Raw genomic sequence first — 12,636 nt, 5'->3', positions numbered from 1 at the left:
ATAGTTTTACTTCCATGCACAGCACTGAGACCATCCAGGCACGAGAAACTGTAGCTGTGGGCATTATTCCTCTCAACTTCTTCAGAACCTTCGATATGGTCTACTGCTCCTTCCTCCTCCACCTCCTGTACCCTATATCAGAACCATTTTGTGGTTCTATTCTTGACTGTCTCAACACAGACAGAATGTCTCCTGCAATGGCATTTCCACCCAGGCTAAGGTTCCATCTTTAGCCATTTTCTATTCTTTGCCTAATTGCTGTGATTATAGTCAACTTCTCGTGTATATCCTGATAAAATTTCCAATTGCTCCACCATAGTCCTCTAGTTCTCGACTCCATGAAGGTTGTAGCCTATCCTCATGTTGCATTAATATAATACCTTTGACATAAACAAAAAAGCTCCAAGGTGCTTAAAAGGAAAGTAATCAAACAGAAAATGACACTTACCCAAAGAAGAAGACATTAGGACAAGTGACAAATGCTTGGTCTTAGTCAGAGGTAGATTATAAGGAGCCTCTTTTAGGAAGAGAGAGATTTAGGGAGGGAATTCCAGAGCTTGGACTCAAGACGGCTGAGGCCACAGCTGCCATTGGTAGAGAAAATTAAGTTAGGAGTGCACAAGGCCAGAATTGGAGGAGCGCAGAGGGCTGGAAAAGTTAAGGAAAGGCTGGAGATGAGTGGTTTTGTATGGTGATGTATGAACAGGATATGAATGGCAGAATTTTGGATGAGTTCAAATTAATGGAGGGCGAAAGATGGGAAGCTGGTCAGGAGTGCAGTGGATTAGTCCAGTGTGGCAAATTGGTGGTGAAGCAAAGCTTTGTGTCTTCAGCAATCATATAGAAGGTGATGTGTCTTTGGATAATGTTGCAGGGCAGCAAATGAATGAGAAATAGACATGAGGCCAAGGAATGATCCTCAGCATGGATTGTGGAAATAGGAAGAGAAAATTCTTTGGCATTGCACTGGATAGGTGAGAGTGGAACCAGGTGGAATCAGCTAAACAATGGAGGAGAATAGTTGATGGAGGTGGTCAACTGTGTCAAAGGATAATAACGGGTTGAGAAGGATGATGAGAATCAAAGAGTATATTAGTTGTGATTTCGATTAGGGCCATTTTGGTAGTTTAGCAGGGATCAAAATCTGATTGGAGGAGTTCAAACATGGAGTTTGGAAAAGATGGGCATGAATTTGGGAAGCGATGACATGTTCAATTACTTTAGAGAGGAAAGTAAGGTTGAAATGAGATGCTAGTTTTCAAAGACATCAGGGCATGGACAATCCAGAAATTTAACATGGGCAAGATTAAAATCAACCTGATTAGCTCCTGACATTAAAGGTTTCACACTTTAGCCTGCTTCTCCATCCTCCATTTTGTTCGATCTTCCAGTTTTTCATTGAAAACTCAGTGGTCCACAGTCTTGATGTTTTATTTGGCCCTGACTGCACTTCAACCTCCACATCTAATCCATTACAAAGATCGTCTTTACTTACCTCCATTTTCTAACATGCTTCCATTCCTATCACCTCACTGCTAGTAAAACCCTCATCTACAGCTTTATTAGATGTCCTTAGTGAAGCAGGGAAGAATCGGTATTTATATAGCGCTTTTCACAACCTCACAACATCTCCCAAAGTGTTTCGCTGCCAACGAAAGTGCGGTCACTGTTATAATGTAAAAAAATATGGTAGCCAAATTACGCGGAGCAAGTCCTCACAAAAATGAAACAAATGACCAATTAAACTGTTTTAGTTGTGTTGTTTAAGGGGTAAGTATTGGCCAAGACCCATAGGGACTCTCATGTTCTTTTTCTTTTGCATAGTATTAAGGGATCTATAATTTGCCCAATCATTGAATGAAAAGGTTTGTGTTGCAATATCCTGCCTGCAGTATTCTGCACAGCTAAATTTGAATGACACTTGATTCCATAGCACTGTACTTAAGTGTCAGCAAAAATAATGTGCTCAAGTCTTTGGAGCGGGTCTTGAATCTACCATTTTCTGACTTAGATTGAGAGTGCTACCACTGAGCTGAGGATCACACCCAATCAATGCTCTTCTAAGCTCCTTGCACAAACTCCAACCCATCCAGAACCCCACTGCCAATATTTAATTCTGCATTAAGCACTCTTCTGTGCTTATAGACCTCAACTGACTGACAATATCTGGATTATGAAATCCTCGCCCTTGTTTAGACATCCTTGTGTAAACTCCCCAGGTAACTTTCTAACTCCTGTTACGGTCTGAACTTTCCTTTCTTCAGCTGCTCTGTTAGTAACAGAGCCTTCGGCCATTGTACCCTATATTCTGGAATGCTCTTCCTAAAACCTTCCTTCTTGTGACATCTCTTCCTACATTCAAAAGGCCAATATTGCTGATGCTGGAAATCGGAAATAAAAGCAAAATGCTGAAAAAACTCAGCACATCTAGCAGTATCTGTGGAGAGAGATATACAGAGTTTACATTTCAGGCCTATAACTTTAAAAGGCCATAGACGTGAAACATTAACTCTGTTTCTGTCTCTCCACAGATGCTGACAGAACTGCTGAGTGTTTCCAGCATTTTCTCCTCAAAATCGACCATTTTAATTGTGTTTTCAGTTGTAAGCCCTAATTCTTCTAGTTTCTGAGCCCTCCTCCCAATGTCTTGTGAAACAGGAGCAGAGGTTGAGGCGCTTGTCACCTCCCAGTCTAACCCGATGGACCTCCAGAGCTCTGAAGCAGCCAGCTCAACTGCACAAGAGAATGGCGATATATCAGCAGGCAATGACATCATAGCGGAGTCTGGGATCAGCCAATCTGATTCTGAGAACAAAGACCCATCATCAAATACCAACGAGATATCTTACAAGCATTCGAGAAGGCGTGGACGCCCACCCAAGCGATTTGGCAGGAGGAAGTACAGAGGATATTTGGGGCGCAGGTAAACCAATTGTTAGCCCAGTGTTTAGAGTCTTTAAATATGCCTGTTGAACTGCATCCTATCAACGAGTGGCATTTATTGAAACCCTTTGAATTGAAAGTTTGAAATATGGAACATGATGTTTAATGCTGGCCTAACGATATCAGTACTTGCAGTTTTAATTCCGTATCTATCAATCCATGAATTTGAATGTAGCTAGCTAATACTCCATAACTGGACCCCATATTCCTGTAAGTATTACATCTAGAATGTTTAAGTTTAAGCTCACACAGAGCCCTTCACCAAAAAAAAGCACAACATTCTGAAAACGGTTAAATCAACTTAGATGAAAGCTGAACTTATAGATGACGCAGTGTCACACCATACAGGTTTGGGAGATCTAATATGACTGCTTCAGGTTGGGGAGGGCCAGTTCCACCACCAAACAATTGTACAACTTAATGTTTTTTTTTAAATGTAACTTCACCATTTTGACTGATCTGTGAAGATCATGACTGGAGATCCCCTCCAGCTGGTCATTCCTTAGGTATCCTTTGGCAGCTTCCCCGCATTCATCTTCATTGTGAGCAGAATAGGCTTCTAGAAACCAAGATAGGTAAAGTTACTCCTTGTGGCCTTGTACTGCCCTCTACCCGTTATCCAAGGATTCCTCAACAGAAGTACGATCTGATGATAATATTGATGAAAGCTTGTATTTTTGAGTGAAGAACATAGTAAACAGAATTCCTTTCTCTACTTCTCTCAATCAGAGACTCGAAAGATATTCAGTTCCCAATTTATAATTCCAATGAAATATGGGAGTGTAACATTTTTAAATGTTAACTTTTGCAGATTGATGAAAATGAGTGAATATTTGTACTTATGAGTTTTGAAAATTATTTTAAAGTCTGACTGAAAATTTGTGCCTGAATACAAAGGTACAATTACTATAGATCCAGCAAGCCCCTGATGAGGCCCCACCACTGTCGGATCTGTGGCTCCCGTTTCCTGACACAGGAAGACTTGAGGTTTCACATCGACTCACATGAGGGAAATGATCCAGAACGCTTCAAGTGCCTGCAGTGCAGCTATCGTTGCAAACGGTGGTCATCACTGAAGGTTAGTGATACCTGTGGAACTTAAACTGCAGTATCTCAACTTCTGTTAGTGTAAACAAAATAACAGTTGGGTCTTGAGAACACAATTTGGCTCTAACGTGGCCTATGTTTCATCCTTTTCTCCCTAAATCTTCTAAATTATGTCATGATTTAAATGAATAAATTGAAATAAATCTTCTGGTGCATTGTTTTTCTGGAAAAGTTCTTGACATAACTCAGTTTTTAATTTTCTACTATTTTGGCAGCCGTGTCTTTCAAACTGTCAAAAGAGATGTTAAAACATTGTCACCAATATGACACCCTTGTTCTGTGACTGTGCACTACTCTTATACATTGCGGTGCTATGTCAGTTCATTTTGAAGAACTGTTGGACAGCATGATGAGTGGGTCTGAAACCACATTGGAAAATGTGTGAATACCTTCAAATGTTGCCACTGAGATGTTTGATTTGGTGACTTTACACATTCTACATCAACCCTCTTGCCTCCTCTACTGTCTGTGCTGCTAGAAATTTATAAACATTAAATCACAGCTGGACTGCATGTCAGTGAGTCACCTAGTGAGTTAGGAGGGGGCCTAAAATACAATTTTTTTTAGCACTATTTAATTTTTATGAAACCTGATTTCTTGTCTAACAGGAGCATATGTTTAATCATGTGGGAACAAAACCGTACAAATGTGAAGAATGTGATTATACAAGTGTGTACAAGAAGGATGTCCTCAGGCACTCCTCTATTCACACTAAAGAGAGGTAAGCAAAACCACAAACTTGTGTCTCACATAGACCCTGGTATCAGAGTGTTTTTGAGAGTTTAAGTTTTCCCATTGTGATGTTCAAACTTAAAAACTTAAGAAAAAGAATTGTATGAATTGAGAGCTATTTGGAGGTATTAAATTGGATTTATTTCTGAATTTTTGCCAGCTTAGTTTGATTATGTAGGCTACAGTTTGTAAACAAATATCATACTAGTTGCAGGTTATAAACAAACAACATTGAATAAAACCTATGAAAATAGAATAGCACTGTAGTGTAATACTGACATGATACAAAGGGTGGTGATGTAAGCCGTTTGAAATCCAAAAATTTTTGCTGCTTTTTTTTTTATCTCTATCTCAATCTCTATCCTCTACCTCATCTTCACTCCTGGTTTTTCCTTCATTTCCAACCACTGACACCCTGATGATGGTTTGAAAAGAGGGATTCATTGCTAGGGAGTGGAGTGATTTGCATTTATAGTTATCTAATTGTCATGTACCCTGATTTTTTTTTTCTCCATATATTTAACTATGATATTTCTATTGTTGGTTCTAGGTATGACTAACTCTAGAACTCCTAGAGTTGTTTTTACATTTATAATAAATCAGATTTTCACAAAAATTATGTATTATCTTAAAGAACTATCACCTTTTCTTTTACCTCTTCACCCTCAGTCTTGACTCCCACAGAAGTGTAAGGGGAAATATTGATTACCATAGTAATAAAGTTCACTATGTTTTTCTGTGAGCTTATCTCTAAACACTTGCTACTGGCTGCTTTAAGATTGTGGACCTTTTGTTTTGGAGTATGCTGAAGATGGTCAAGTGTCAGCCTTACAAAATGGTGTGTAGAAAGATCCTTTTTGTGTAGGCTCCTAATGGGGTGTACCAATGTGCTGGCTGTGACCAAGCATTTGAAGCTAAGAAACCCCATTAGGACAATGTGAATGCAATGTATGCTTAAGCTCCTCTTTCTCAGAATATTTAATTACGTATGACTTTTCTTCTTTCTCCTCACTTTCCCAGAAAGAAGAAAGCTGACCTGGTAAGTCCTTATTAAGTATGGACAAGACTTGATTGAACAGTAATAGCAATGGAATTCTTAGAAGGAAGTGAGGGAATAAATGGGTTTCTTTGTTATTTTTGCCTTTCCATTATCTCTAGTATTGGAACTGTGATATTGTCACCCTTCAAATCCAAATGGGACAAAGCCGAGCACTTGATTTTGGCTTCAGTTCTTACGCTCTTTTGCTGGCCAAGCATGTTATTTATAAATGTGATCACTGAAACTGCAACAGCATAGAAAAATGGATTTTTGGTTTGCAATTTAAATCATTGTATAGAATGTACAGTACAGGTATAGGCCATTCAGTAGATCCATATCAATGTTTATGTTACACGTGGGCCTCGTCCCACCCCACTTCATGTAACCCTATCAGGATATCCCTCTATCCCTTTCTCTCTTTGTTTCTCCAGTTATCTCTTAAATACATCAATAGTATTTGCCTCAACTACAGGTTCCACGTTCTCTAGCTAAAGACGTTTCTCCTAAATTACCATGACCCAGATGTTCTAAGGAGTGGCAATCATCATCAGGTGCCATTTCGCTCCTACTTTTGCCTGCCCCAACATTGCTCCACATTTCTGGCCAGGTCTTCCGAGACCAGCTTCTTCAGAAATGCAGAGCACATCTTCCACCCAAGTGCTTCTTCGGAGTGCTGTGGCATTATGGTGAAGACTGGACACGCCCCCATTTTTTTTGGCACTAGCTGCTATAAGGTAACTTTAAATGTCCACTGTGAATATTAATGAATGGGTAAGGTGAATGAGTAAGTGGGTGAGGTGGTAAGTGGGTAGGTAGTCAGTGGATCAAGGTAAGCGTGGCTGGGAGCAGTAGTCAGATCAGGGGTCCAGTCAGGTTGGGGGATATTCGGGGATCATGGAGGGCAGTTGATGAGGGTGGGTGGGAAGGGGGGAGGTCAATGTGAGTGAACTGGGGAGTCAGTTGTATAGTTGCCCAGGAGTTAAACTAGGATTTTTTCTTAACATTTCCTGGGTAACTGTCCAGGTAAGTACTCCAGAAATCTCTGAACTCTGCGACTCTAACTCCAAGTCAGAGACTTCTGTGGAGGGTCCCAACAGGCAGGGGAATTGCCTATTGGAAGTTCATTGGAGGTCAGTGCATCGGACTTCTGCGGGGTCTCAACGCACATCTTGGGCTATATGTCTGGTCTCTGACGATCCGGACCCCCGAAGATCTGTGCTTATGTCATTCCCTATCAAACTCTTGTCACATTTTTCAACAGTCCACTTAGAAACTGGATGATCTTGCTCAAAATTAGACAAATGGTGTCCCTGAGGAAATATAATGAGAAACTGAAACTTTGGACTGTTGATCGGGGTACAGTAATGTAGTGATTGTAGTACTTGACTAGAAATCCAAAGGCTTGGATGGACCATAGACCCACCATGGCAGTTTAAGAATTTGAATTGAGTTTTAAAAATATCTGGAAATAAAAAGCTGGTGATAATAAAAAGTGGCACTGAAGCTGTTGGAATGTCATTTAAAAAATCCAATTGGTTCAATAATGTCCTTTAGGGAAAGAAACTTGCCATTTCCTTACTCAGTCTGGCCTATATATGACTCCAGTCGTCCACCTACACCAAAATGGTTGACTCTTGACTGAGCTCTGAAGTAGCCTTATATGGTACTTGTTTGTATCAAATCACTATAAAGACTGCAGTTATTCAAGAAAAAGGTCAAACCACTATACATGTCCGCTTAAGAATTACAAATTTTTTTGTCCTTCCAAACATGATACAATTTGAGAGAGTATTTGGAGTTATATAACACTAGTGTGAAATATTACCATTTTGTCCAAGGTGGTGTTAGTGGTACGAAACAGTTTCAGGCAATGAATTAAAAATATTGCAGAGGTGCACTCCAACATACTGGCTTCCAATTTTGCCAAATACGGTCGAAAGTGCAAACTTTTAGTGAACTTCTGTAACCTGAGGAGGATAAGGAAGAAAGTTTATTACGACTGGTACTAAATAAGATTGGAAAAAATGGGATTATCGATCATGAATTCAGAGCCAGATTCAAAGTATCATTGCTTTAAAATCGTGAATAATGTGTGATTACTGTAAATGTAACATTTACTTCAATCATACTTTTTGGTCACAATTAAACATAACTATTTATTATAATTGTTTCTTCAGGAATAGGAGCAGGAGTAGGTCATACAGCTCTTCAGTCTGCTCTACTGTTTAATAAGATCTCCCTTAGCTTCACTTTCCTACCCTATCCCCACATCCCATACTTCCCTTAATGCCCAAGAATCTTATCGATCTCAGTGTTGAATATACTCAACGATTGAGCATCTACAACCTTCTGGATGGAAAATTCCAAAGATTCAGAATCATCTTGAGTGAAGAAATTTCCCCTCACCTCATCCTAAATGGCCACTTCTTATCCTATGAGTATGACCCCTAGTTCTAGACTCTTCAGCCAGGGGGAACACTCTTTCAGTAATCACCCTGTCAAACTCTCTAAGAATGTTATATATTTTGATGAGATAGCCTCCCATTCCTCTAAACTGTAGAATATAGGCTCATTCTACTTGAACTTTGCTCATATGACAATCCTCTCATCCCAGCAATCAATCTAGTGTACCTTGCATGCCTGCCCCCCCCCCAATGCAACACTACACAAGTCAAGTATATCCTTTCTTGGGTAATGAGACCAATCTGTGTACAAGTTACTGCAGGTGTGGTCTCATCAAAGCCCTATATATTTCTATATATTTACTGTATAACTTCCTAATTCTTGTTCTCCAGCCCCCCTGTAATACAGTCTAACATACCATTTGCTTTCCTAATTGTTTTTGTAGCTGCATGTTAACCTTGTGTCTCATGTTCATGGACATCCAAATCCCTCTGAACACCAACATTTACCAGTCTGTCATCTTTTAGAAAAATATTCTGCTTTTCTGTTCTTCTTACCAAAAATAATTTCCCGCTTCTCCACATTATACTCCAGCTGCTACCTCCTTGTCCATTCATTTAACCTGCCTATATCCCTCTGCATCTTCCTCACGGCTTACTTTCCCACATAGCTTTGGATCATTGGCAAAATTGTATTCATTACACTCTAGTCCCCTCAACTGAGTCATTGCTACAGATTGTAATAGTACATTTTCAGAATTTGTAACCAGGCTGACTGAAGGTCGGGTTTGGCTTAGATTTTTATTACTGAAATCAGTTTTATCAGAGAGTTTGCAGTTTAATCCAATGTTTCAGTTATTATTTTCTTGACTTGATTTAAAAACAATAGGTGGTGATCCCCGGAAACCTGATTTGTACTGGGAATCACTTTGTTTTTCTTTGTTTACACGGAGGCAAAGTATCAGGTCTGTAGTGGCTTGCAGCAGCAACCTTGAAAGCTGTGAAAATCTGTATCCAAGTACTCAAAAGAAATGAAAAACAGGATATCTGTTCATCCTTTTGGTCATATGCCCTAATTTCTCCTGTTGCTCAGTGCCAAATTTTGTTTAACGCTTCTGTGAAGTGCCTTGGGATGTTTTACTACGTTTAAGTTGCTGTATAAATCAAATTGTTGGTTTAAGTGAAATATGTTTGCACACATCATGAAAGTTTTCTGCTGAAGGGTTTAAGTGTGAAGTTGTTTTTTATATATTTCTTGGAACTGTGGTATGGCGCTGTGATTCAGCACATGGGAGTATCCACTCTGCACCCTGTGGTTTTGAAAAAGATATGTTGCCCTGACATTTCCTGGTTTACCACTAAGTCATCCTCCTCTGGGAGAGTGTAGGAGGAAACCAGTTCCTTTCTTCCCTCTAGAGGAAGAATAGAATGTTGCAGTGCAGAAGCAAGCCATTCAGCCTACCAAGTCTGTATTTACTTTTTCCCTATAGACAAACCACCTTGTCCAATCTTGCTTGCTCCCTGTACAATCTTAATATTTCTGTTTTTAATGTATTTTTGTCACAAATTCTGCGTTATTTAAGTACATATATTTTATTTATCTTGAATTACTTTTGTGAGCATCTTAAATTTGTGTTTCGTTAGCATGTCACTGGTGACAATCTTTCAATATTAATGTTAAGTTTTATAGGCTCAAATGCATTTGAAGAATCTCCTCAACCTGGGGGAACAAAATAACTTAATGTCTTTCTTCATCTCTATAACCCCCTTCAATCTTGCTAACATCCTAATGAATCTGTATTTCCATTGCTCTATATTCTTCCTAAAATAAACTGCACGCGTTATTCTAACTCTGATCTAACTCTTTTCTTTTATGTTCCATGCTTCTAGATACAAAACCCACATTCCACATGCCTTTTTATGGCCTTCTGTTCACTGTTCCCTTTAACCTGTAGGTGGATGCATCAGCTCCTCAACACTTAGTGCATCTTAAGTTGCAAAAGTCTGACTTACCCTATTCTTCCACAATGTACTATTTCATATTTTTCTTCAATATCCATATATCTGCCCATCCTGCTTATTTATCTCTGTGTATTGGCAATCTTTCACAGTCCACAATTTGCCATACCCTCAATTTAGTAATTAATATCAGTAAATTTCAGTGATCTTGGATTGTGGTTGTGCCTATTTGTTGCTGACCTCAGAGGCATTAGTAAAGGCTGGGATGAACATTGGCTGCCTGCTAATAATGGTATTTAGTGTAGGCAGATCTAAAGAAAGACAGAGGATTGATTGGGTGCCATAGAGGGTTTATAACTTTAGTTTTTTCACTCCTGGTGCTGGATAAAATCGAGCCAAGCTGCTGGTTTGGCAGTCTCAATTCTCTTCAAATGAATGTGAGCCTGCAGTGTAAATCAGATCTCAGATTTACACAGTTGAACACAGTAATCCTAATCTATCATTCATATTGATGCAGTTCAGTTGGTTTTTGAACATCCGAGTATAGGCACATTGTATAAAGGGACACTGGATGCAGACAATATTGAAAATAGAAGGTGTTCAAATCCCCAGAACTGGCATACTTAATTTCAGCACAGAATCTCAGCTCAAATACTACGTAGAACAAGTCCCTCAGCTTGACCCTGTGCCCGTCATAAAGCAGTAATATAGCAAAGATGATCCTCAACTGGAGTTGCCCTGTTTCACTCGTGGTCTGATGAGTTATATGGGCATGGGTTAAAAGGATTATTTTTGACCATCCTTTTCTGTAACCTTTTTTGAAAGATAAAAGTACTTTTCACTAGATGATAAAATGTTTGCCATTAAGATTTGAGGCTCAAAGCATTCTGTAGAGTTAGAAAGAACTCCTGAAGTGACTGTTTCAAAACTTAATTTCCAGAACTGCATATGGATGATCAGCAGATGGAGGAATGACTGAAGACAGTGGAGCATAGCAGCCTCATAAGGAGCTAATTGCATAGATTTGCATAAGACAGTAAACAGTACAAAAAGATAGGTCTGGAAACTGAGTAGTAAATATGGGGACAAAAAGTTGCAAGTAATAAAGAGAAACCAAAAAAACCCTGGGAATTTTGTTTTTAATTGGATGCTTCAGTGGGATGGGCAGGGGTGCTGTACAATCTTTTTGGGCAGCTGAGCTAAAATGGGTTGAATGATTTTTCTCATTTGCATAGCAGAGCTGCTTATTTTAGCATTTTCTGTTTTTATTTCAGAGGGAGGAGTTATTCTTGCTGTCTACAGATCAAATGTGGAGACTGCAGTATGACCCTTCTAGGAATGCTGCTTGTCTACATTTATTCTCATAAGCTCACTGAGTAATCACTAATATTTTTATTTTTAAGGCCAGAACTCCTATAACTAACTAATCAACTGTCCCTGTTGTAAATCAACTTGAGGCAATAAAAGCAGCTTTACCTACTTTAAAAGATTTAACAAAAACAGCATGCTGGAAATACACAAGTCAGTCAGCATTTGTAAGGGCAAAAGACTAGTTAGCCTTTATCAGAACAGATTGTCTAAAAAACTAACCTGCCTTTAATCTTTTTCAGATGCTGACCAACCTGATATGTATTTCCAGAATTTTTGTTATAGATTTTCAGGCTTTTTTATCTTTTTGTAATTAAAATAGTAAATTCACATTTTGATAAATTGTGTTATAGCCTTTCTCATATTTTCTTAGCTTTAATTAATTCTTGCCTTGATTGTTAACCTGCAGGTGCCCAAGGTGAATTCTTATCCTTGCCCCGTGTGCTATCGAGTCTATCCCATGCAGAAAAGGCTAACACAGCACTTAAAGACACACAGCGCTGAAAAGCCTCATATGTGTGATAAGGTTGGATCATTTCTTACTCATGCGGTTTCCTGTAAATGCAGATCTTCTAACTTATCAAACAATAAATGTTTATCCTTGTAACTTTCCCCCAAGTATGGTACCTAGAACTGTTATTTCACCTAATAGACAAAAGACTGTTCTAATATTTTATCTCTTTGACATGATTACATGGCACTTGGTTTTATAGTTGACTTTTCACCATGCTGCCAGCTGTATAAAGCTATGTATTTTATCACAGGAACTGGAGTAGACCATTCAGCCCCTTGATCCTGTTCTGTAATTCGGTGAGATTGTGGCTGACCTGTATCTAATCTCCATCTACCTGCTTTGGTCCTGTAACCCTGAATATCTTTGCATAATGAAAATCAATTAATTTGGGGCAGGCCGGGGAGAGAGTTCCAGATGCCACTCCTCTTTGTGAAGAAGTGCTTTCTGACATCACCCATGAACAGTCTAATTTAAAAGTTATGCTCCCTTCTTCTGCAGTCCCCCACCAGTGGAAATAATTTCCCTGGATCTACCCTCTCGACTCCTTTGATCGTCTGAAATACTTCATTAAG

At 39.1% G+C, this 12,636-nt stretch overlaps 1 protein-coding gene across 4 annotated transcripts in view; it reads left to right on the top strand.

The window, feature by feature from the left end:
• Positions 1-12,636, top strand: part of znf335 (zinc finger protein 335) — an 83,445-nt gene that overhangs the window by 15,803 nt on the left and 55,006 nt on the right. For all 4 annotated transcript variants that reach the window (XM_041204738.1, XM_041204737.1, XM_041204736.1 and 1 more), the window contains 5 exons: positions 2,659-2,923; positions 3,841-4,021; positions 4,659-4,771; positions 5,803-5,821; positions 11,960-12,076. In XM_041204738.1, the coding sequence (XP_041060672.1) occupies positions 2,659-2,923; positions 3,841-4,021; positions 4,659-4,771; positions 5,803-5,821; positions 11,960-12,076 (695 nt within the window). The remainder of the gene's footprint in view (positions 1-2,658; positions 2,924-3,840; positions 4,022-4,658; positions 4,772-5,802; positions 5,822-11,959; positions 12,077-12,636) is intronic.

This window comes from Carcharodon carcharias, chromosome 14 (assembly GCF_017639515.1).
Source record: "Carcharodon carcharias isolate sCarCar2 chromosome 14, sCarCar2.pri, whole genome shotgun sequence".
Lineage (NCBI taxonomy): Eukaryota > Metazoa > Chordata > Chondrichthyes > Lamniformes > Lamnidae > Carcharodon > Carcharodon carcharias.
This window is presented reverse-complemented; position numbering and strand designations above follow the sequence as displayed.